Source organism: Gopherus evgoodei, chromosome 7, assembly GCF_007399415.2.
Source record: "Gopherus evgoodei ecotype Sinaloan lineage chromosome 7, rGopEvg1_v1.p, whole genome shotgun sequence".
Taxonomy (NCBI): Eukaryota; Metazoa; Chordata; order Testudines; family Testudinidae; genus Gopherus; species Gopherus evgoodei.
In genome coordinates this window covers 4,717,802-4,744,175 of record NC_044328.1, presented here as the reverse complement: position 1 = coordinate 4,744,175, position 26,374 = coordinate 4,717,802, and the positions used below count along the sequence as shown (strand labels likewise).

The following is a 26,374-nucleotide window of genomic DNA, read 5'->3' as shown; positions in this document are numbered from 1 at the left end:
GTGCTTGACTCCCATCTGTGCCTCTGAGAATCTCCCCCCAGCTCCGTACAAACAGTTTGTTTCAGAAGAATGGAAAGTCACCTATTTGGTGCCCAGCTCAAAACAAACGAACCCTGGGTGAACAAATTCAGGGAGCGTCAGGCCGGGGAGCTCACTTTGCTAAGAAAACTGATGGAGAGTATTTATGGAGAGAATCATGAACACCCCCGCTCCTCAGCCCACTCATGCAAACACCTCCGGGATAGTTTAATTGGCCTTTCAAACTAGCTAAGGGGCTTCAGAAAGAGTTAATAAACAGCAGTGAAGAAGGGACCAGCAGCTCTAATTTACTGGCCTTCCCAAGAGTCTGACTGTGTCCGGCACAAGAAACTACTAAGGAAACAACAGCCTCGCAATCAGCACACCCATAGCAGAGCACTTTGCCCACATTTACTCACACCACTCCCGCGGCGAGAAGCAGCAAAGCCTTGGTAGGGATGAGACAGAAGAGAGAATTGCTGCCTCCCTGCCTACAGAGGCTACCCACAGGGGCTGTATTGGCACCAGCCCTGCTTAATGAACCGGATTCATCCTCAGGGCCATGCCACTGACTGTCTCAGAACATGGGAGCTCTTGGGCCCAAGCTGTGAGGCACTGAAATCTGAGCCAGAACTAAAGGAGGACTGGATTTTTATATAGATAACTACACGATCCAGTTATCAATTGCTGCCCACTAAAACAGACTAGACCTGGCAGATTCCTATGGACATTTGCATATTAACAGCTATTTAAGTTTGTGACAACCAAACGGGGTTTGTGAGAAACTAAACAAAGCGTATAGCATTTCATACTGCAGATCCCTTGCAGTGTCTGGGGATCAGGACCCTCAAATACGATAGCACAGCTCTTGCAGGGAGTGGGCCAATAAGATGGCAGAGGAGGGGCGTTGTTTCTAAACGATGAGTATGTCTACATTGCAATCAGGGGTGTGGCTGCAGCTCGTGTAGACATATCCAAGTAGCTTTAACCCAGCTAACTCATGTCCCAAGAGCAGTGAAGCCGGGCGGTACAAGCCCACCAGGGACCCGGAGTACTTACTCAGGCAGTGAACCTGTGCTGAAATCTGTGCTGCTGCGGTTCCACTGCAATTGGCACTTCCTCCAGCTAGATTAAAGCTGCTCAAGTACGTCTACACATGCTGCTGCAATCACCGCTATGACTGCAGCGTAGACAGAAACAAGGAAGTGTATCAGCAGAGGGCTGGCTGGCACCACAGCTAAAGCAAGGGGCTCAGCCCAGTACACAGCAGGGACTGAACGGAGTGTAACTGGGGGATTCCCTGACTGGCCCCAGCCCGCAGGCATCAGCACCCTGGGGGTTAACAAGTGCTGACTCATTGACCCATCAGTAGCCGAGGGGAGGGAGCTAGGGTTAGAGACAGAGAGGCGCTAAGGGAAGAAACCCTGGGGCCAGCCCAGGCTGGGGAGAAAGTTTACACAGGGGTTGATGCGGCATTATTTTTGCAATTACCTTGTTAGTAACCCAAACTATAAGAGGGGTGATGCCTTTCTCGCTCTCTGCTGAATGTGCAGCTGTTGCATATAGGGACTGAAAACAAAAGACAAGCTGCAAAGCCAGTGTCCCGCTCCCCACAACACTCTTGGCAGTTTCAGTAGCCTCCCCTCCAACAGACTGAAAACATCCAGAGAAAAGCAATGGTAGTTGTGACTAATGGGACCTATCTAATGACTTGATGGAGCAGTGAACAGTTATAGGCACCACAGGGCAGATTCTAGGGGCAGGACAGCAGACCCCCAGGTGTCAATTTCCAGGCAATACTGCCACACAGCTGTGTCACTGGGCTTTTTTCCCCCCTCCTCTGCTCTGACTGGCTGGCCATTTTTGCTCCACTCTTATTGGCTGGTCATTTTTTTTCTTTTAGCTTGGCTAGTGGGAGGGTGCTGTTGACAAAAGTGTTTTCTGGGTGATAAAACAGCGAGAGCTCCTCCTGCAACAGGGCTTTGAATATTACTATGGTGAGATTAAGGGCAAAATTCTGTACCAAACTCTGGGTGGGGAGACCCCGTCTCCATACAGAGCCACATGGCTGTGGGGGTCTTGCCACACAGAGCTGATGGCATGAGCAAGGCCTAAGATCATTTAGGCGAGACAGGAGAAGAGATTTCCCTGACACACAACGCAGGGGATAGCAATCATCAATCCATCTATCCGCATGTTGACAGCATTCCATATTGCTAGGAAAATTAATGAAGCAGAATGGAAGGACCTGCAAAGGAGGCAGGGTGCTCTCTGGGTTAACTGAGCTCAAAAGTAAGTGTTTGTTTAAAAAAATAAATAAATAAAAAAGACAATCGGTTAAATATCTCCATGGAGCTCCTGGCCTGCACAGTTCTTTACACCACAAACCCCGATACGGTCCCTGTCCTGAAGAGTGAGGTTCAGATCTGCTAGGCACTTAGTGCTCATTTCCCATTGGCTCACCACTCCTGGGGTCAGGCCCTAAATTAAAGAAACCTAAGAAATGATGAAAACAAAGGGAGGAAGGTTCCAATGAAGATAGCATGATCAATATATGCAATGCTTGTGTAACCCTTCTGCCAGGTGGAGCCAGCCGCAATAAGGGCCGGGTTCAGTATCTAAGGGTTCCTTTTCAACAACACAACACAAAATCGGCTCGAGCCCCCTACACACCACCCCCTGGGTGCCTTTAAGAGGCAATACTTACCTTCTCACAAGCAGAGTCTGAGTGTAGCAAAAACATTTAATAAGAGGAGGGAAGTAACAGCATTAATTTGAGAAAACACTGCAACTAGGGCTCATAAACATAAATCATGAGCCCTCAGGTTCTTAAGTCCAGCAACCCAAAAGTCCCTATAATGTGCCCCTCCCGTCTCTGCACCCCACTCACGGTTGCTGTCCTTGGCCAGTGCAGCTCCACAGTTCAGAGGTTCATCTGCAGAGTTCACCTCCCACCCTGGGTGGAAGGCAGGGGGGATCAGGAGACACCCTTACACGCTCCCCTTCTCGGGCACTCACTCGTCGCCCCAACAACCAATTGTTGCACCTGTCTGCGGGGGCTCAGTTCAGGCCCTCTCCACCAGCCACCCAGCTGGCCACTTGCCAAGATGTCTTCACGGCCCTCCACTTAACACAGCTCTCAGTGATTACAACTGTTAATGGGGGAGCCTCACTGCTGGTGCACACTGGGCAGTCTCTTGCAATACACACACTGTCCCAAAGTAAGTCTAATACTTAGACCGAGGAATCAGTGATTTCAGCTCTGCAGTGTAACAAGACTCTCAACTGAGTCTAAATTAGCTCTTTTATTATACTGTGGAGACAGGAAGGGTCAAATGGTGTCTAGGACCATTAAACAGGGCCCACACTACCAGGTACAAGTACCTGTCCCCACCCTCTCTCAACTTATTGGGCTTTGGAGCCCATGTCCCCTGCCTAGCGACTGCTGTTCAGCTGAGGGTGAGTCCCTCCATCAGGGTATGCCAGGTACAGTTCTGCTGTGAACCTCAAGGCCCTGCTCTGCTGGCGAATGGGACCCTTTGCTCTAAGTGCCCAATGGCAGGTTGTTATAGGGAAGACGGAGCCTACAGAACATCACTGCAAATAAACCTCCCTCCAGTACAGCCCTTCATCTGAAAAACATCTCCTGCTTGGGGAATGACAAGAGCATTCTCCCCTCCCCCAGCACACACAAGGCCATACTTCTAGGACACACAGCTGCTTGGCTTTATCATCTTCCCCTATCAATTATTTCATGGACTCATGGCAGGTCTAAGGACTCGTCAGCCCATCTGCAGGCTGAAGGGAAGGTGACAGGAGGAGAAGAGCAATTTTCAGCTGATAAAGCAGCTCTAAGCTGTGGAGTCAGGGTTGGCAGGCCAGGGTCAATGGGTCCCATGAAGCAAGCTGTATATGCATCTGCATGGGGTGTGGGCGAGGCAGCGAGCTGGCCTTCAGGAATGGACGAGCATGCTGCAAAAAAACAGCACACGCTAACGCTAAATTAACAACAGCCTCCTACCTGGGACCACATGTTACTGGGGAATTGGCCTCTCAGATCCCTCTCCTGAGCCAGAGCTCCAGAAAAGTCTCCTTGTGCTGCCCTGCGCTTCCCATGACTGATCTGACAGCCTGGGGGGGTGGGAAGTGTCCCTCACTCCAGATCAGCACTCTGATTTCCTCCTCCCCACAGCTCAGAGATGTGCATTAGCACCTGGGAAAGCATCCCAATTTCACATGCTCCTAAACATTTCTCCTAAAGGATCCCAAGCTGCCACCACAGTCTTAATTCCTGTACTTAAAACCTCTTTCACTATTAACTCTTCAGGCTTTAACCGCACATTCAAATGCATGAGAATCTTACAGTTTGTAGAGTAGCAGTCATGTTAGTCCGTATCCACAAAAAGAACAGGAGCACTTATGGCACCTTAGAGACTAACAAATTTATCTGAGCATAAGCCTTCGTGGGCTACAGCTCACTTCATCGGAGAAGTGGGCTCTAGCCCACAAAAGCTTCTGCTCAAATAAATTTGTTAGTCTCTAAGGTGCCACAAGTACTTCTGTTCTTTTTACAGTGTGTAGAGCTGCTTTAGCCCAAATGGCTCCCAAAGCACTTTGCAAACTGCAGCTGATGCAGATCATAAGCATGGAGCCAGGCAAGGGGAAGGACAGCTCAGTGGTTTGAGCATTGGCCTACTAAACCCAGGGTTGTGAGTTCAGTCCTTGAGGGATTTAGGGATCTGGGGCAAAAATCTGTCAGGGATGGTACTTGGTCCTGCTGTGAAGGCAGGGGACTGGACTCAATGACCTTTCAAGGTCCCTTCCAGCTCTATGAGACAGGCACATCTCCATATATTAGTTCAGCCACCTCTGGTCAGGAGGGAAGGGGCAGATGTGCAATAGGATTAGATTATAATTTAGGACAGGAAGTGAATGCTGCAGCCAATTGAAATTACAGGGGGAATTTTGCAAGGTAGACTGCGATTAACTCACCATACAGAGGTTAACACCCTGGTACTTTGAAAAAATTCCTTGGCTTCTGTGAAGCATTGCTGGTCAGGACCTTGGGTTTATTAGCATCTCCAGCAGCACAGTGTCCCCTAGCACCCAGTTTCAGCATTGGGACAGCATCCCCTACCACTACGCTAGGTCACAGGGTCCACACTGAGAGGGAAGAGCTCCCCCAGCTGAGTCACCAGCATTCCTTCCTACAGCAAGAGATAATCGCAGGGATTTCTATCTCCTTCCCTCATGAGCCCAAATCATCACTGGGGTAACTCCCTTGAGGGGTCCTGGGGGCTGTGTTTACTCTAGTTCCAGGGAGGATCGATAATACAATTCAGCAAGGAAGCCGTAACACTGACTGCACATTCAATGGGAGCAGCAGAGCAGCGAGGACTGAATGCTGCTCAGCTGGAAGCACCTCCTCTCTGCTCACAGGCACCCTCTGGCTCCTGCCAAAACAAAGAGGATTCCCAGTCCTGGCTTTACACACATGCCAAGAGCTCTCTGCCCGTCCCACCAGCCACTGCCACAGAGGCAGACTCTTCCTAAGTCGAATCACAGCACTTTATTTCGGCTGGCTAGAGCTTAGATTCGATCAAAGAAGGAATAATGCCAGTCCCCACCCCCCACCGCCGCCGCCAAGGCCATGGATGGCAGACGGACTTAGGCTGTGTTTGCTTAAGAGTCGCTACTGCACTCCCCAGGCTGTACAGGGAGGACACGTGTCTGCTTCTGGGCAAACCACCCAAATTCCCAAGAGGCCCCTGTGTTGGCAGGCTCAGTGGAGTGGCCAAGGAGGGAATGAACCTTGGAAAAAATCCCTCCGGTCCCTAGAAGGGCTCCTTCAAATCGCACTGAAGTCTGTGCTGGACCTGCTCAGTGGAGAACGGCAGGGATCAGGGCTGCCAGGCTGGAATCTCTCCCCAGCCCTGAATTCTGGATTGGAAATAGATGCCTCCTCTGAGCCAGGTCTGCCAGAGCGAAGTCATTCTTTGATGTCCACAGCACCCTCCAACAGAGGGTCTCAGATAATTCAACCACAAGCTCCTCCAAGGTCTAGAAACAAAGGCCTGGAGAGAAAAAGCAACTTGTCCAAGGCCACAGTGTGGGTCAGCAGCAGTGCTGGGTGGAGAAGCCAAAACTCCCGTCTTCCAATAATGCCTCTCCTCAGACGGCCCATCAGGGAAAAGTCAGCTTACGGTCTAGAGCTATCTAGGATGCAGTTATGAGCTGTACCAACATTCTGTGACACCTTCTGTTCCAGAACATCCCAGAGTGCCTTGCAACTTCAACTGACGTGCAAAGTAATCCTATAGGGATTACTTCATCCACCACTGAAATGCAACCATCCCTTGGACAGAACATGGTTGCCAGTAAAAAGCCCAAGAAACATTACACAAGAACTGACTAAAGGAAATGAAGCACGCTGTATCCAATGTATGTAGCAGGGGAAATGTAAGGAATTGTATGGGGGAGCAGGATCAAATTGACTGGGGTCAAGACCCCCAGCCATGTTAAAAGGGCCATGAGGCCAGGATCTCAGTTTTAAATCTTATATAAATAGACAGACACACCTGGAATAAATTCTTTTGTTTGTGCATGGATGGAGCAAATTGTATTTCATTTGCACACACCTCCCCTACATCCTAATCCATCAGACCCTGTGCAGCTTCAAACCACTGCCCTCTGTTAGCCAGAGTGGGGTTAGCCCTGCTTATCACCAGAGAAGCTGACGCTGAGCCTTCCTCCTACCAGACTTTGCTTTGGAGAACTGCCTTAGCTAACTGAGTTGTTGTAGGGCTCTGCATGGCCACACCTGATCTGGGAAGGGCCCCACATCCAGACATGGTACAGGAAAGGGGAAGGAGGGAAAATCTGGGAGTTCATTTGGCCCAGCTCTGCTCTGAGCTGGTCTCAGTTTGCCAGGAATTGGACATCCAATGGGACCAGCTGACACCATGAACTCTCCACACTACCAGCCTCCATTCAGACCCCAACTGGATTATTCACTGGCACATGTCATACGAAGCAGGGATGCTGAAGCCAGGAAAGTCTGCCCATGTGGCATGAACAGGGAGACCTTAGGTATAGCAGCTGCCCAGCTTGTCACTAACCTTTACTTTTGCAGGACAACAGCCCCCAGGTGCCCTCCCTGCAGCCAGTCGGATCAGGAATTCCTCGGCAAACCTGGAGCTCCGTAAAATGGCTGCAGTTTCTGCATCCACTTCCACAACCTCCCCTTCCTGGGAAAGAGAGGGGGCGTCACACACAGCCAAGAAGAACACGGCAGGACCCAGCACCCCCCACACTGCCAGCTCTGAGTGAGATGAGGAGCAGGCTGGGGGGCACGTGTGTTTGCAGTGCTGAAGGGAAGCCATCGAAGCAGGTGTCCCCCCAGTGCAGCAGCTCTGCAAATAATCCCACTGACCACCCACAGTCACTTTGGGATCTAGTTCAGAATCATGCTGCTTCCTTTCCCCAGGAGCCTCCTTTGATTTGCCCCAATCAAAACCATAGGCCTGGGCTCTCTACTCCCCTCCCCATTCATCCTGTACTGGCCTCTTCTCGGTCCCATCACACAAACTTGCCGCTAGTGGCACAAGAGCCTTCTTCTCTGCAGCTCCCGCCATCTGGAACAGCCACCCTGTTTCTGGCCATCCTCTCTCCATTCCCTGCCACTCTTCCCCTGTGTTGAGTGTTTCTACGATACAAGATGCTGCTCGATAAAGCTGCGTTGCTGTATATAGGATCCCCTCCACTCGAGGCCCCTTCTGTACAGGGCTGCTGGGCAGCAGGCAGTGCCATGCTGCAATCACAGAGCGCGGAAGGGGAAGTATAAGCAAAGCCACGAACTCTGGGCTTGGAGATCCAGCGTGGAGGTGCAGTAAAGCTGACACAGGCATGGCGACTAACTCCACCTGGGGGGCTTCCCTGTACCTTGAATGTGAAATTGGCATCAAACTCCAGCTCTTTCTCATGCCCGGTGATCCCACCGTTGTAAATAACCTGGTACCGCTCGGCCGGGCCTTTCTTGGGTACTTTGAAGAGACGGAAAGTTGCAGAGACAAACTGACAGTCACCTGAAAGCAAAACACCAGGTGATCTTACGCTGTTTAGTTCAGCAATAACCCACCTCTCCCAGCACCACAGTAATGAAGCATCTTCTCAGCACTGCAGGATTTCTCCACCCAGCACCTTTGGGAGTCTGGCAATATCACTGTCCCCTTTTTACAGATGGGGAAACTGAGGTACAGAGTGAGGTAGTGATTTCCCATTGGTTATCTGATGAAACTGTGACAGAGGTGGGATCAGTGCCGATCTCTCCCTGGTCACAGTCTAGGGCAGTGCTCTCCAAACTTTTTATGCCCTAAATCACTTTTTTAATTTAAGGGCAACCCAGGATCTACCCCGCCCCTTCCCCAAGGCCCCACCCTGCTCACTCCATCCCCCTAACTCTCCATCGCTCGCTCTCCCCCAACCCTCACTCACGTTCACAGGGTTGCAGCAGGGGGTTGGGGTTCAGGAGAGGGTGTGGGCTCCACGCTGGGGCCGAGGGGTGTGCAGTGTGGGAGGGAGCTCTGGACTGAGCCTGGGGCAAGGGGTAGGGGTGAAGGAGAGGGTAAGGTAGATTGCAAGCTCTGGGAGGGAGTTTGGGTGCAAGAGGGGGTAGGCTCTGGAGGGAGTCAGGGCTGGGGGCTTGGGGTGCAGGCTCTGCGAGGGGGCTCAGGGATAGGGTTTGGGGTACAAGAGGGGGTTTAGGGTGCTGGCTCTGGGAGGGGGCTCAGGGCTGGGGTGCAGCCTCCCACTGGGCGGCACTTACTGCAGGCAGCTCCTGGACGGCAGTGTAGCAAGGCTAAAGCAAAGGCAGACTTCCTGCCTATCCTGGCCCCACGCTGTTCCCAGAAGGGGCCAACACACCCCTGTGGCCTGGGAGGTGGGGAGTGGGCACATGGCTCCAGGTGCTGTCCCTCTCTGCCAGCATCACCCCCTCAGCTCCCATTGGCTACAGTTCCCCATTCCTGGCCAGTGGGAGCTACCGGGGCAGTGTGTGCAGGCAGGAGCAGCGTGATAAGACCCCTGCCCTTTCTCTCCCCCTCTCCCACCACTGGGCCGCAGGGCTGCGCTGGCCGCTTCCGAGAGTGGTGTGGGGCCGGGGCAGGGAGGGAGCAAGCCTGCCTTAGCAGCAGCCCCGCTACACCACCACTGATCACGATCAACTGGGAGAGTCTCTAGGATTGACCAGTCAATTGCAATCAATCGGTTGGTGATCACAGGTCTAGGGCCTGAACTGCATATAACAGTGATGGCAGAGTAGTGAGAAAGCTGCTGTGCAACTCAAGTGCTTCTAAGGGTACGTCTGCACATCAGCTGGAGGTGTCATTTCCAGCTCAGGGAGATGAGCATGCACCAACTATGCACAGCTGTGGTAGGACAGACGAGCCATCTGAGTACATACCTAGGGTCTTGGAGGGGATCATACTCCAGCGGCAAGCCTCAGGCATCAGTACCATTATTCATTAAACTCCAGTCACTTAATTCGTACTGTTGGTGATGTGTGAGAGGGAAACCGCCCCATGTGACTCTCAGATCCCAGGCTAATTTTGCAGGGCTAGCAGCTAGAAAAGCCAGCAGTTTTGATCTGGAATCACTGACCCTCCCAAACATAGCCCCTCATGATAGGTCCCACTTGTCAGAGAATGGAAGCAAACTTTAAAAAGTGGCCACATTCCATTCCGCACCTGGCTGAGTTACACTGAGGGCTGGAGTGATCCCTGCTTACCTCTCAGGGGTGCTGATAGGCAGAATTGCTGCCTGGAAGGTGATCTGAGATCCTAGGACAAAGGGTGCTGTGGAAGGGCAAACTTGTTGCTAAAAACAAACAGTGCATTGCTCTGGTTCATCCTGTGCCTTCTCACAGCCGTATTATGGGCTGGAGTATTTAGTCTTTTTTATTCTTGGCCTGGGAAAATAAAAAGCAGCCCCAATTGTCTCTTTTCTACATTTACATTTCCTGTTGCCCACAGCAAGGGCTAGTCTTGGTGCTATCAAACAAAGTCAAGGCTCGCTGGGGCTGCGGTCAATGGCGCGCTCCCCGCTCAAGCATTGTTCACTTGCTGCAGACGACGGCACATGTAGATTGGAAGTTCTGTGGGGCAGGACCGCCTTTTTATTTTGTGTTTTTACAGAGCCAAATGCAGTGGGGGCTCTGGTCCATCAGTGGGGCTTCTGGGTTATGTCTGCATTGCAGCTGGGAATGTGCTTTCCAGCCCTGGTAGACAGACTCTTGCTACCTGAGGCTACACCACTTTTCTTTATCCCAGAGCAGGACCATGGAACCTCAGCCCGTACTGCTAGGGCGGACCAGGGGTCAATGCTCTGCCCATGGCACTCACTCACCGACGACACTCTCCAGTTCCTTGTTATTGATGGTTATTCGGCTGGCGGTCACCAAGCGCGGTGGGCAGAATCCAACTTCCTCAGCAATTCTGTAGAGGTCTTTCCACCACAGGGCTCCTCCCAGGCACTCGCCTATCATCACAGAGTAATTACGTGTATCGTGCAGCCAGCCACGCCAGGGCACAGTGAGCGGCACACAGGCTGCCGTCAGGTTTTTAATAGGACTGTTGATTAATCGCAGTTAACTCACTCAATTAACTCAAAAAAATTATTAGTGATTAATCAGAGTTTTAATCACACTGTTAAACACTAGAATACCAATTGAAAGTTATTAAATATTTTGGATGTTCCTCTACATTTTCATATACATTGTATTCTGTGTTGTAACTGAAATCAGTGTATATTATTTTTTATTATAAATATTTGCAGTATAAAAATGATAGGAAATCATATTTTTCAGTTCACCTCATACAAGTACTGTAGTGCAATCTCTGTGGTGAAAGTGCAATTTACAAATGTAGATTTTTTTTGTAACCTAACTGCACTCAAAACCAAAACAATGTAAAACTTCAGAGCCTACAAGTCCATTCAGTCCTGCTTCTTGTTCAGCCAATTGCTAAGAAAAACAAGTTTGTTTACATTTGCAGGAGACAATGCCACCCTCTTCTTATTTACAATGACACCAGAAAGTGAGAACAGGCATTTGCATGGCACTTTTGTAGCCAGCACTGCAAGGTATATAGGTTCCAGATATTCTAAACATTTGTACGCCCCTTCATGCTTCGGCCATCATTCCAAAAGACATGCTTCCTGTAGTAAGATGAAGCCCTGAAACATAACCTCTTGTGTCAGAGGCCCAGTCTGAGGCCTGAAGCCTGAACCAAAGTACTTTCAGGCATTGCTAAGCAAAAGCTGGGCTGTGAGCCAGAGGCAGGCCTCACTCACAGAAGTGGCGAGAAGAGGAACTTGTGCCAAGATGACATCAGGACACTCCTCAGGCCTGGTCCACACTACAGCGTTAAATCGATTTAAACAGCGTTAAATCGATTTAACGCTGTACCCGTCCACACTACAAGGCACTTAAAATCGATTTTAAGGGGTCTTAAAATCGATTTCTGTACTCCTGCTGAACGAGAGGAGTAACCCTAAAATCGATATTACTATATCGATTTAGGCTTAGTGTGGACGGAAATCGAAGTTATTGGTCCCATTCTTTTACTGAGCTACCCAGAGTGCACCGCTCCGGAAATCGATGGTAGCCTGGGACCATGGACGCACACCACCGAAGTAATGTGCCCTAGTGTGGACGCGTAAAATCGATTTTATAAAACCTGTTTTATAAAATCGATTTTATTAATTTCGATTTTACTCTGTAGTGTGGACGTGGCCACAGACATAACAAGGAACAGGCAGGTGCATCTTAAAGACAGGACAGCATGATGGATAGATCTGTTTGTCTGGAACAACATGATCAAAGGGGAGACAGCACCTAATGAGCCAAGGGGCTGTACCTCAAGTAGGGATGAGTAATCTGTCCTGTAACTGTATAAAAGTAGGTCCTGGAGTGCGCATATTTGTCCAGCCTAGGGGACAGTGGAGTGTCCCACCACTGACTGATCCGTGTCCATTGCCGGGGGCACATATTCGTAGTATGTCCTGTAGAGTCTATAGGAAACTATTGCTGTGCTTCGTTTGACAATAAACCTGTCTTGGGTTCCTTCATACCTTACTAGAGTCTGTGGTCCTTGGGGGTTCTCTCAGGGCTTGCTGCGTCAGCTCTCTGCGCAGAGCTGGGGCAGCACACAGACGGAACACGCACGCAGCCGACTGTTATCATCGAACAAGAGCAGAGCACCACACTGGTAGCTACCGACAACACTTCCATGCTCGTGATGTTTGTTAAAAAAATAATGCATTATTTAAATTTGTGACTGAAGTCCTTGGGGGAGAATTGTGTCTCCTGCTCTCTTTTACCCGAATTCTGACACACATTTCTTGTTATAGCAATCTCGGATGATGACCCAGCACATGTTCATTTTAAGAACACTTACACTGCAGATTTGACAAAATGCAAATATACCAATGTGAGATTTCAAATATAGCTACAGCACTCGACCCAAGGTTTAAGAATCTGAGGTGGGGATGAGGCGTGGAGCATGCCTTCAGAAGTCTTAAAAGAGCAACAGTCCGATAAGGAAAATTTCTCCACTAAAAAAGAAAATCAACCTTCTGCTTGTGGCATCTGACTCATGATGAAAATGAACATGCGTTGGTCCGCACTGCTTTGGATTGTTATTGAGCAGAACCTGTCATCAGCAATGACACATGTCCCCTGGAATGGTTGAAGCATGAAGACATATGAATCTTTAGCGCATCTGTCACATAAATAATTTCGATGCCACCTACAACAATGCCATGAGAACGCATGTACTCACTTTCAGGTGACTCTGTAAGCAAGAAACAGGCAGTATTATCTCCTACAAATGTAAACAAACTTATTTGTCTGAGCGACTGGCTGAACAAGAAGTAGGACTGAGTGGACTCACAGGCTCTAAAATTTTACATTGTATTGAAAAATAAAACCGTTCTTTTGTACATAATTCCACATTTGTAAGTTCAACTTTCATGATGAAGAGATTGCACTATAGTACTTGTATTAAGTGAATTACAAAATATTTCTTTTGCTTTTTACAGTGCAAATACTTGTAATAAAAAAAATATAAAGCGAGCACTGTGCACTTTGTATTGTGTTGTAACTGAAATCAATATATTTTCAAATCTAGAAAACATCCAAAAATATTTAAATAAATGGTATTCTATTATTGTTTGACATAGCGTGATTAATTTTTTTAATTGCTTGACAGCCCTAGTTTTTAAGTGAGCTGCAGCGCATGATGGAACAGGGCATTCTGGGAAATTCTATCAGTTCTGGGTAGAGATCTCATTCGGGAAAGTTTAAGGGTATCAGTTCCGGGTCCCAGGTGCCTGGGACACAAGAGGCAGCATGTGGAGAGGGGATCCTTCTAACCAGACTCCTAACTTCCAGCCTCCAGCTCACATCATTTGTCCTCATTGCCTCAGGTCAGGTAAGAAAACCACTCACCCCAGAGGACCCTGTGTTTCCTGATGTCCTCAGGCAGGTCACAGCTGGCATAGACATCGCTGAAATACATCTCTCCACCAGCCTGGAAAAGAGCAAAGCTTAGCCACAGCAAGAGCTAAAAATGACACCAACCCCCGATAAGAGACAGTATTTGCCAGAGAACACAGACACGGCAGCTCGGCTGGGGCTGACCTTACCGGCAATGCGATTGTCTAGTCCAGAGCTATTGTGTCTGCCTGAGCATTCCTGGCCAGCGCACCCAGACAGCCCAATTAGTCAAGGTCTCCAAGGTAATCAATTAAGAGCAATAACCCCCTCTGCCCCACCATCTTTGGCTCTAACCAGATTAAATTCCACCACCACCCTCATTTTGTTTCATAAGCTGAGTGTGAACATGGTGCTCAGGGACAGAGGGGCTGAGATCACAGGCACATTGCAGAGAAGTGCTGGGCAAGATTCCCTGACAGCTCTGGCAATACAGCCCAATCCTGCCCTGCAGCACCCCCTGCTGGCCCAATTCTGGGGCACCCCCTCAACCTATCCGTCTGGGCCTCACAGGCAAAGACTTCCAGTTGTGATCTATGAACTATTTGATGGTGGAGAGGACATGAACAAAAGGAGAGCAAGGGAGCAAAGCAGTCACTACACTGGGTCAGACCAACGGTCCATCTAGACCAGTATCCCATCTCTGGCAGTGGCCAGTACCACTGCTTCAGAGGAAGGTGGAAAAATGGAAAGTTACGGAACAATCTGCCTAAAAAGGGAGTCTCTCATCACCTGCTCATCAGTGAGCAGCTGGCTTCTCCTTTCATCATTCCTATAAACATCTAACCGTTTCTTGGACTCTGCTAAGCTCTTGACTTCAGTGATACCGTGCAGAACTTATTGTCACAAGGTAACTGTTCCTTATGCTAAAAGTATTCCAATCTTGAATGTGCTCTTTTTCTGTGTCACTGGTCGCCCCCCTGGTTTATAAACCGTGTGAGAACAGATGCCCATTGTTAGTCTGAGTACCTCTATTGCCTTCCTACTGTCATGCAGGGTGAAATCCTGCCAGCTTGAAGATAAAGGCAAAACTTCCGCTGACTTCAATGAAGCCAGGATCTCTACCTCCCTCCCCCCTCTCCCGAGCCCCAGAGTTCTTCATCTCTCCTCATATGGAAGTCTCTCCGGGCCTGTGCTGCGTTTTACTGCTTGTCTGTGGACCCCTTGCACCCCAAAAGGCAGGATGGGATTCAGTGTTGCTCCCCAAACCCCATCATGATCTCTCTCTCTCATACATACACACACACAGCGCAAGCCCTGCTCCGGGGTTACCTTTAGCATTCGATAGGCCTCCTGCAGCACTGTTCTCTTATCAGGCGAGAGGTTAATTACGCAGTTTGAGCTAGACAGAAGATAAAAGCTCAGAGAGGCACCAGGAGGAGGAAAGCAATGTGAGTTTTAGTCAGGCTAGAACAAATGGCTAGGCCTGACCTTGCAGCTGGGCAAGGTGGCAGCTTTTGATCTGGAACACTGGCAGGGAGTAACAGATGCCTGGACACCTTTCACATCCCCCAGAGACCGGAGGGTCCTCAGCCATCCTTCAGCAAGCCTCAAGGAGTGTTTGCAGAGTCTAGGCTGGCTGATATGACCTAAAGTAGTGATGGAGAAGACACACTAGTCTACCTCCCCACCCACCCGAAACAGGCTAGGGCAGGAGTGTTGCCTGAAGATCAGTGTATTCCCTAGTAAATCATACTATCTGTGTTTAAACCCATACCAAACCCTCGCTCTCGCTATTTGGGGCTGCATTCCTCATTTGAGATCTTGTACTTAAAGGGCCCTTTTCAGGTTAAGAACATCTCCTTAGCTGTGATAATACCAGGGGTGCCATTTCAGATTTTGGTGCGGGGGAGGGAGGAGAGGGAGGCGAAGGGGGCAACTGTGATTCCAAAGGCTACTTAGGCACCTGAAAACACTCGGGTTTTTTTTGGAGATAATAATTTAGAAGTTAGCTGTCAGGAGCACTGTATCTAATTCCCATATATAAAAGAGAAGATTTAATAAATATTAGACCCACTCGACTCTAATACTAACATGTTTTCACATCTTGTGTCAAGTCACCTAAGGAACACTGGTTAGGTTTAAAATTGTAATGTATATTCTTTGTTACTAACTCTTGAACACGACAACTGAAACAATTGTACAAAAATCTAAATTACTTTCTATCACTTTTTTGCAGTTCACCAAGCTTGGAATAGATCGTTTAACTTTGGAAACATCCTACTAGGGCAGTGGTGGGCAAACTTTTTGGTCCAAGGGCCACATTGGGGTTGCGAAACAGTATGGAGGGCTGGGTAGGGAACAAACAGCCTGGCCCCCACCCTCTATTTGACTCCTCCAACTTCCCATCTCCTGATTTCCCCCCTCAGAGCCCCCAACCCATCCAACTCACCTGCTCCTTGTCCCCTGTCCGCCCCCTCCCAGGACCTCCCCATATCCACCCCACTCCCCCGCTCCCTGTCCCAACTACCCAGACCTCTATCCACACCCCCACGCCCTGACAAGCCCCCCAGGACTCCCACGCCTATCCAACCCCCGTTATCTGTCCCCTGACTACCCCCTCTACTCCCCGGAACCTCCACTCCATCCAACCGCCCCCTGATCCCTGTCCCCTGACCACCCCCCGGGACTCTGCACCCCTATCCAATCCCCCTGTTCTCTGACACCCCCCTGACAGGGACATGATTCACTGATGCACAAGAAACAAGTACCTAACCTATTGTATAGACCCCTCCAGGAGCTCTGAGAATGGTACTCACATAACTATATCATAACTCTCATCTTTAAGGCCAGCATCTCCCAGTTTTTCCATGTAGCCATGGATGAAGTCCACGTTAGGCACCTGGTAGCCAAATTTCTTCATGTGATAGTCAATGTGCTTCTTTGCCACTTCTACCTGGAGGAGGGAATCAAATAAGCAGGCTGTAAACGACATAAGCTCTTTAAAGTGTTTCTAAAGTCTCTTCCCTTTCATGCACCAGAAGGCCCACATATTCTCATTAGGGCCCTAAGCATCTCCCTTTACTTCCTCCCAACCCCAGTAATTCTGAGTCCTAGATCATGGCTACCAAATTTCCCAGCCAAAGAAGAACAGATGGGATTCCTTACAGAGATCAACAAATGGCAAGACCAGGTCTCGTACTGGCCAGGGATAGGGTGGGTGGGGAGTGTCTCTATTTGATCAACAAAGCATGGGACTGGCAAAGACTTTTGATCAACATAAAGCCCAGCAAGGGGCTGTGCATGTTGTCTTCACCACAGCACGCTCTGGGAAGGTAGGGAAGAGACCAGCACTCATGCCAGTGTCTCATGCCTGATGGTGCAGGGTATTACCCCTGCATCCCTCCATACAGGATATCAGATGCCGCGTGATGGTCTGGAAGGTGGAAGGAGTGAGACGATAAATGGCAAAATACATTTACCCCATTTCCACACACAGGTCTCTAAGAAGGCGAGAAGGAGCTGAGAGGGGGGAAATTACTTCTCTCAGTGACTCTGTCAAAAGCAGAATTCTCAATGACCAAGCAGCTAAAAAACAATCATTCAGTGCCTTGCATTACAGGCACTTAAACCCGACCCACACGTGCACTGTATTAAACCTTGTAGCTTGCATGAAGAGAAGATTATTAAAAGCGAATAGCTAAGGTTACTATCTGCGTGCAGCTGAACCCCTACACCGGACAGTCCCCATATACCAAAGGATCAACTTTGAATTCTAAGCACCATGCAATTCTGCCTTGATGGGAAGAAGTTATTTTCGCTTCCAAAGCTGAGAGCCATGAAGATAAAGACCCGGACTTTGATTACTACTATTCAATTCGGAAACATACCTGGGCGTCGGTCATGTCTATTCCAGTGACATGCCCTTTCTCCCCAACCAGTTTACTCAGCATATAGCAATCCCTGCCACTCCCACTCCCCAGATCCAATATCCAACAGGTCTCCAGGCACTCTGGGATCACCAGGCCGCAGCCATAGTACCTAAGGGAAGAAACTCTCAAGATCAGTGATTCTGGAACCCCGGAGTCTCATCACACCTCAGCATGCAAGGGAAGGGCATTTTCAGACGGGGTGGATGAAAACGTGTCATAGAGAGCAAATCATCAGGAACACCCAACTCACGTATGCAGATATGGATTAATTAAGCCTTGCTGCTTATCTCCATTTTATATTGGGCAAACTGAGGCACTCAGATGTGTAATCTGCCCAAAGGCTCTCGGTAAACAAAGAAAATGACAGGCCAAGGAAATCATTTGCTGGTCAAACATCCTGTAGAGAGACCTTGGAGATTAGAGCAAAGGTTTTCACCAGAACATCTAATGGATTTCTGATAGGGGATGTATGAACTATAAGGGGAGTGACAGTTTTATGTCTATTAGCTTATCTTTTCCTCTCCAGATTTGAATGGACAGGGTTTATGGGGAGATTTTTACCTTTAATGTTCTTTCTGTTAATTTTTCCTAACATTTGCTGCTCACTGTAACTTTAAATTAATGACTTTGTGTGTAGAAATGGTTACTAAGGTTGATTGGAATTAACCGATTCATTTTAAAGCTCCTGTCATGGTATAATTCCCCACTCTGAACCTTAGCGTCCAAAAGATGGGGTACCAGCATGAATTCCTCTAAGCTCAATTACCAGCGTAGTACTTGTAGCGCTGCCACCAACCAGGAATTCCAGTGCCTGATACACTCTGGTCCCCCCAAAACCTTGCCCAGGGACCCCCAAGACCCAGACCCTCTGGATCTTAACACAAGGAAAGTAAACCCGTTCCCTCACCGTTGCCTCTCCCAGGCTTCCCCTCCCTGGGTTACCCTGGAAGATCACCGTGATTGAAAATCCTTGAATCTTAAAACAGAGAGGAAAATTCACCTTCCTCCCCCTTCTCTCTCTCCCTCCCAGACTCTTCCTGAGAGAGAAAGTAATCCTAACACAGAGAGAAAATTAACCTCTCTCTTCCCCTTCCCTCCTTTCTCCCCACCAATTCCCTGGTGAATCCAGACCCAGTCCCCTGGGGTCTCACCAGAATAAAAAAACAATCAGGTTCTTAAACAAGAAAAGCTTTTAATTAAAGAAGGAAAAACAGTAAAAATTATCTTTGTAAATTTAAGATGGAATAGGTACAGGGTCTTTCAGCTATAGACACTGGGAATACCCTCCCAGCCTAAGTATACGAGTACAAATTAAAATCCTTCCAGCCAAATACACATTTGCAAATAAAGAAAAAACAAACACAAGCCTAACTCGCCTTATCTACCTAGTACTTACTATTCTGGACATACAAGAGCCTGGATCAGAGAGATTGGAGAGAAACCTGGTTGCACGTCTGGTCACTCAGAACCCAGAGAGAACCACCACCAAAAACTAACAGCACACACAAAAACTTCCCTCCCTCAAGATTTGAAAGTATCCTGTCCCCTGATTGGTCCTCTGGTCAGGTGACAGCCAGGCTCATTGATCTTGTTAACCCTTTCCAGGCAAAAGAGATATGAAGTACTTCTGTTCTATTAACTCTTACTTATCTGTTTATGACAGCTCCAAACTGCATTAATTTGTTCTCTGCATTAATTTGTTTCACTCTGCCTCTGCTTTTTGTCAGGAATTTCTCCTTTGAGCTGGCAACCTCCAGGCCTCAAGGACTGTGGTGGAGGTAGGCTGAGAGACTTACAAGGATAAACTGGCTACTTTCTTCCCCACTGTAGTCTCTGGATAGAGTGACTCCACTGGGCCGAGGCTGTTTCAGTGAGTGAAGCGCTATTAGAGCATCAGTTGTCAATTCTTTACCTTGACACAACATCATCATGGACACACTTCAGAGCCTCCTTTATGAACGTGGGCAAAGGCCTAGCCAAGGTGATGCAGGCGTTGGTTTGCAGATCCTCTGATTTCTGCAAATCTTTACCATAATAATCCTAAAATGGGAACACAAAAAGTCCATATGTCTCCATAGCACATCAGAGCCTACAGATTCTAGTTACTGCCCTGCCCTCACCTTGGGGTTACTCTTGCACCTCTTTGCAAGGAGGATGGTCTGCCCCCAGCCTGCAGTACTGAGAACCCACTTAGACAGTAGATGAATCCTCTGGTCAATTTCCTCCTCTGAACCTTATAAATTATGAGGTACCATTACTAATTATCCAATCTGCCACTGACAAAACACCAGCCCAAAGATGTATATAAATCACAGCAGTACTGATATAGCACTTACAGAGCACTTCTCCTCTCTTGATCTCAAAGCGCTTTGGATGATGATTATTATTATCCCTGTTTTGCAGGTAGCAGTTCCCCAAATTTCATCTCCCTCAGCTACCTCCTGGTGATTGCTTCTCAGACTTGTAGCAATTTATAGTCATACCTAGCTCCAATAGTCGATAATCTAGTAGATTGATTACTGGGACTCCCCCCCATGACATCAAAGTGCATATTCTATTAATAGATATTCTATGGGATGGGAAGACCAAAGCCCTACAGCTAGACTTGTTCATGCCTTTGCTCTCCATCCTATGTACCACCTTCTGTTTGGAAGTTACTAAAAAGCCCCCACTCCTAGTAACAATGGTGGCTGTATGGGATGGATCATGACAGAAGACTGTCATTGTGGGAAGGACCAAACCATCACAAGGACCAGCTAGACAGCTAGCCACCTTGGGCCCTCAACGTCCTAGTGACAATTCTCTGCCCTATGAGGAGTCAGGCAGACAGACTCACATGGCGGTGAGTAAACAGCCCCAAATCCTGAGAAGGGGGTAAGCAAGCCATGCTGACAGGGAGGAGCCCATATCTCAGGGGAACAGGCATGGCAGAACTGAGATGGGAGGGGCATAGAATCGTAGAAGTATAGGACCGGAAGGGAATTCGAGAGGTTATCTAGTCCAGTCCTCTGCACCCAAGGGAGGACTACATAATAGCTAGACAATTTCCGACTAATCTGTTCTTAAAAACCTCCAATGACGGAGATTCCACAACCTCTCTAGACAATTTGTTCCACTACTTAACCACCCTGACAATTCGGAAGTTTTTCCTAATATCCAACCTAATCCTCCCTTCCTGCAATTTAAGCCCATTGCTTCTTGGCCTATCCTCAGTTGTTAACAAGAACAATTGTTCACCCTCCTCCTTGTAACAACCTTTTATGTACTTGAAAACTGTTATGTCTCCTCTCAGTTTTCTCTTCTCCAGACTAACCAAACCCAATTTCTTCAATCTTTAAGAACATAAAAATGGCCATGATGGGTCAGACCAATGGCCCATCCAGTCCAGTAGCCTGTCTTCCAACAGTGGCCAATGCCAGGTGCCCCAGAGGGAATGAACAGAACAAGAAATCATCAAGTGATTCATCCCGTTGCCCATTCCCAGCTTCTGGCAAACAGAAGCGAGGGACACCTCAGAACATGGTTTTGCATCCCCGTTCATCCTGGCTAATAGCCACTGATGGACCTATCCTCCATGAACTTTAGTTCTTTTTTGAACCCTGTTATAGTCTTGGCCTTCACCACATGCTTTGGCAAAGAGTTCCACAGGTTGACTGTGGGTTGTGTGAAGAAATACTTCCTTTTGTTTGTTTTAAACCTGCTGATTAATTTCATTTGGTGACCCTTAATTCTTGTATTAGGAGAAGGAGTAAACACCATTTTCTTGTTTATTTGCTCAACACCAGTCATGATTTTATAGACCTCTATCATATCTCTCCTTAGTCATCTCTTTTCCAAGATGAAAAGTCCAGTCTTATTAATCTCTCTTCATATGGAAGCTGTTCCATACCTGAAATCATTTTTGCTGCCCTTTTCTGAACCTTTTCCAATTCCAATATATCTTTTTTGAGATTGGTCAACCAGATTTGCAAGCAGTATTCAAGCTATGGGCGTACCATAGATTTATACAGAGGCAATATATTTTCTGTCTTATTTTTTATCCTTTTCCTAATGATTCCCAACATTCTGATAGCATTTTTGACTGCCGTTGGACATTGAGTGAATGTTTTCAGAGCACTATCCACAGTGAGTCCAAGATCTCTTTCTTGAGTGGTAACAGCTAATTTAGACCCCTTCATTTATATGTATAGTTGGGATTATGTTTTCCAATGTGCATTACTTTGCTCATAGGTCATGTTTTCTAGACCATTAATCATTTTTGTTGCTCTCCTCTAGATTTTCTCCAATTTGTCCACATCTTTCTTGAAATGTGGCACCCAGAACTGGACACAATACTCCATTGAGGCCTTATCAGCATGGTGTGGAGTAGGAGAATTACTACTCATGTTTTGCTTACAACACTCCCGTTAATACATCTCAGAATAATGTTTGCTTTTTTTGTAACAGAGTTACATTGTTGACTCATATTGTTACACTGTGATCCACTTTGACCCCTAGATCGCTTTCCGCAGTACTCCTGCCTAGGCAGTCATTTCCCATTTTTTGGGTGTGCAATCCATTGTTCCTTCATACGTGGAGTACTTTGCATTTGTCTTTAATGAATTTCATCCTACTGACTTCAGACCATTCCTCCAGTTTGTCCAGATCATTTTGAATTTTAATCCTATCCTCCAAAGCACTTGCAACCCCTTCCAGCTTGGTATCGTCCACAAACTTTATAAGTGTACTCTCTATGCCACTATCTAAATCATTGATGAAGATATTGAACAGACCAGACCCAGGACCAATCCCTGCCAGACCCCACTCAATATGCTCTTCCAGCTTGACTGTGAACCACTGATGATTACTCACTGGGAACGGTTTTCCAAACAGTTACGCACTCACCTTATAACAACTCCCTCTAGTTTGTATTGCCCTAGTTTGTTTATGAGAGGGTCATGAGAGACAGTATGAAAAATCTTACTGAAGTCAAGATATACCACGTCTATTGCTTCCTCCCTATCTACGAAGCTTGTTACCTTGTCAAAGAAAGCTGTTAGGCTGGCTCGACATAATTTGTTCTTGACAAATCCATGCTGTTACTTATCCTTTTATCTTCTACCTGTTCGCAAACTGACTACTTATTTGTTCTATTATCTTTCTGAGTACTGAAGCTAAGCTGACTGATCTGTAATTTTCCAGGTTATCCTCACTCTCCTCACCTTTTTTTTTAAAATACATGGGCACTATATTTGCCCTTTTCCAGTCCTCTGGATTCTCTCCTGTCTTCCATGAGTTTTTGAAGATAGTCACTAACAGCCAGTTAGCTCCTTGAGTATTCTTGGATGTATTCCATCAGGGAGGGAGCACCCAGGGGTTTGGGTCATGGCGGAGGGTATAAGAGGCTTGTGGAAGCTGAGCCTCCCCAAACAGGACAAGAAATGCTGGATACAGTGGACCTCCCTTTGGAGGCATGCTGGCCCCACTGCCTTTGGAGCGTGACCACTGGAAGCTCCCAAGAAGTGAGGGAGCCACCGGCGCCCAGACTGTGGCCCTGCCACACTCCACCAGCACTCGGCCTCTTGTCTCCAATACCCTGCCCTCATTCAGCCTCCTCCCCCGAGGCCTGCCCCCCCACCTACCACTTGTGCCTCGCCAGGCAAGGGGCTGGAGAGGCGCAAGCAGCAGGCCAAGGGGACCTTGGTGAAGGAGAGGAACAAGTCGGGATAGGAAGAGGTGGAGTGGGGCGGCCTGGGGGAGAAGAGGCCGACCAGAATCAGAGCAGAAGGTGGGGCCACAGTCCAAGCCCGACTCCCATTTCTAGGGAGCTTCCAGCAATCGCACCCAGCCTCCCCGAACGTAAGAGCAACGCGCTGCCTAAGGCTCAGGTGCAATGTGTGGGGGGAGAGGAGGGCAGCTGGAGTCAATGGGGCAAGCTCCAGTGCAGGGTGGGCTCTCGCAATGCCCATCCCAGCTCTTACCTGCACCTCTCTGTAAATCTGCTCTCCAGATGGGGCAGCCACTGCAATGAGAACCACCAGAAGCTGGGTCAGGGGACCTGATGCTACAGCGATGGGCGCCAGCCTCGAGCCCACGTAGAGAGAGGCACCAAGCAAGCCCCCCTAACTGCCCAGGGGAATGCTGTGCTGGGGGGCGCCCCGCAACACCTCCTGGGGGGGCGAACCCCTAGCCCGCAAGACAACCCCTCCTCCCCCCAGAGACCCTCCCCCAACCCTGTCCTGCAGGGACCCCCTCCCCCCAGAGAGCCTACCCCTCCCCCACCCAGACCCCCCTCCCCGGGCCAAATGGCCCCACGAGACCCCCCGAGGGCGCGGGCCCACCCCCAGCGGCACGTACTGCTCGCGGCTGCTGCTGCACTGACAGACACCGGACTCTGCCCCCGCCCCGCGCTAGGGTCAAGGGCGGGCTACGAGAGAGGCGGGACTTCCGCTTAAGGAGGGGGCGGAGCTAGGGAACCCTCCAGGGAGGCACCCGCCCATCTCCCTGCCCCCATCAGCCCGCCCCGCCCTCTCTGTTCCCGCCCCTTCCTAGCCCCGCCCCCTGTTCCCTCACCCGCCCCACCCCTTCCCAGCCCCGCCCCCTCTATCCCCCCGCTCCAACCCCTACCCAGCCCCGCCCCTATGTTCCCCCGCCCCACCCCCTTCCCAGCCCCGCCCCCATTCCCTCACCCCGCCCCAACCCCTTCCCAGCCCCGCCCCCTATGTTCCCCCGCCCCACCCCACCACCTTCCCAGCCCCGCCCCCTCTATCCCCCCCGCTCCAACCCCTTCCCAGCCCCGCCCCCTCTATCCCCCCGCTCCAACCCCTACCCAGCCCCACCCCCTCGGTTCCCTCACCCCACCCCCAACCCCTTCACAGCCCCCCCCATTCCCTCACCCCACCCCAACCCCTTCCCAGCCCCGCCCCCTCTGTTCCCTCACCCCACCCCAACCCCTTCCCAGCCCTGCCCCTGTTCCTCCGCCCCACCCCTTCCCAGCCCCGCCCCCTCTATCCCCCCGCTCCAACCCCTACCCAGCCCCACCCCCTCTGTTCCCTCACCCCACCCCCAACCCCTTCATAGCCCCGCCCCCATTCCCTCACCCTGCCCCAACCCCTTCCCAGCCCCGCCCCTCTGTTCTCCCACCACGCCCCCAACCCCTACCCAGCCCCACCCCCTCGGTTCCCTCACCCCGCCCCCACCCCCTTCTCAGCCCCGCCCCCATTCCCTCACCCCACCCCACCCCCTTCTCAGCCCCGCCCCCATTCCCTCACCCACCCCACCCCCTTCCCAGCCCCGCCCCTCTGTTCTCCCACCACGCCCCCAACCCCTTCCCAGCCCTGCCCCCTTGCCCCTCAATCCCCCGTCTCGCCCAGCCCCACACGCTGGGCTGTCCAGCTCAGTGAGTGCCATGCCAAGGCTGCCACGTGCCATGCAGTGATGAGGTTCCTTGTGCCCACCCCCCCACCTCCGGCAGACCCGGCCCGCTACAGCTGCAGCACAGCAGGACACATGCTTGGCGCGATCTGGGCTCGCCCTCCAGGCAAGGGGCCCATTCTGCACTCGCCTCCCATGATCCCCACCCCTAGCTTCAGTGCAAGTCAGTGGGGAATTGGGACCACGTGAAGTCAGGCCCCATCCACCGCCAGGCACCCAAGGGCAGGATTCAGTAGGAAGGGCTGGCCCAGCGACCCTATTCTTCACTCCTCAGGACACATCGAGGAGATCCCAGCCCGGGGCACTGGTTTCCTGGGCCAGCATAGGAAGCACATTCACCCCAGGCAGTGAAGCAGCCTGTGGTGCTTTGCAATGATGCTATGGCTGAGTTAGGAACTCTGGTGATGGTGTATGGAGGGAATCCAGTTCTCCTCATCTACTGGAAAGGTGATGGTGGTGATGTTAGCACCTTGGAGCCAACAGGCATGTGACATTTTGGGAATCACCCAGACACATAAAGGATTCTGTCAGCACCTGCCCTGTAACCCTGAGATGCCTTAATGCAGCTATGGCTCAGATCCCAGTAGCCAGCCCACAAGCACAAGGTCTCATCCTGATGTCAAGCAGCCTCATTATTCTCTGTAGGGTAACACCAACAGCCCTTAATCCCAGGTCTCCCCAAATTTGACCTTCCAAGTTCTTAACTGTCAGACCCTCAAACTTTTCCCCTCCAGGTCATCATCCCCAAAGGTGTGAAACCAGCCCTCAGATACCAGTTTACTTTGGTACACACACCCCAACAGTTTGCACAACAGAGACCTGCTTGGGGGTAAAAATAATCAAAAAGTTCATTTAATAGAATAACCACATACTCAATGACGTAACAGCAGTTGAAATAGTAAGCCTGTCCCTCAGTTTCTGGAAGACTTCAGTTTCAAGTTTCCCATTCCCTTCCCTCATTTTTCTGGGGGGTCCCTCCTGGCACCGTGACTCATAATTAAGGTTACGTTTTAGTCATGGGTATTTTTTGTAAAAGTCATAGACAGGTCACATGCAGTAAACAAAAATTCAGCACACAGAGCTCCCTGGCATGGGGAGAAACACTGCAAGGGGAAATTGGTGAAGGAAAGTCCTTGCCCTCCACATTCAATAACTAGCCTGCCTAGGGTCTGGAATTTCAGGGCAGCAGCTGTTGCAGTTTTAGTATGAGTCAAGATAATTTTTGGTTTTAAAAAAGCAGGTGTCAGCACTTCTAGGGACTTGGAGCTAAATTCTGCTCTCAAATATGCATGCACAGCTCCCAGTTAGGCCACTGGAGTTAACCAGGTGTGGCACTGGCGAGGCCACATCTGGAGTACTGTGTCCAGTTTTGGGCCCCACACTACAAGAAGGATGTGGAAAAATTGGAAAGAGTCCAGCAGAGGGCAACAAAAATTATTAGGGGGCTGAAACACATGACTTATGAGGAGAGGCTGAGGGAACTGGGATTGTTTAGTCTGCAAAAGAGAAGAATGAGGGGCGA

At 49.6% G+C, this 26,374-nt stretch overlaps 1 protein-coding gene across 1 annotated transcript in view; it reads right to left on the bottom strand.

Annotated features, from left to right (window-relative positions):
* Positions 1-23,869, bottom strand: part of AS3MT (arsenite methyltransferase) — a 29,842-nt gene extending 5,973 nt beyond the window's left edge. Inside the window, exons 1-10 of the mRNA XM_030568446.1 lie at positions 23,776-23,869; positions 23,400-23,440; positions 19,352-19,479; positions 17,398-17,548; positions 16,327-16,463; positions 14,840-14,909; positions 13,523-13,604; positions 10,420-10,551; positions 7,960-8,102; positions 7,137-7,265 (exon numbers count right to left, since the gene is read on the bottom strand). Coding sequence (XP_030424306.1) covers positions 7,137-7,265; positions 7,960-8,102; positions 10,420-10,551; positions 13,523-13,604; positions 14,840-14,909; positions 16,327-16,463; positions 17,398-17,548; positions 19,352-19,479; positions 23,400-23,440; position 23,776 — 1,014 coding nt within the window. The 5' untranslated portion in view covers positions 23,777-23,869. The remainder of the gene's footprint in view (positions 1-7,136; positions 7,266-7,959; positions 8,103-10,419; positions 10,552-13,522; positions 13,605-14,839; positions 14,910-16,326; positions 16,464-17,397; positions 17,549-19,351; positions 19,480-23,399; positions 23,441-23,775) is intronic.
* Positions 23,870-26,374: the final 2,505 nt, after the last annotated feature.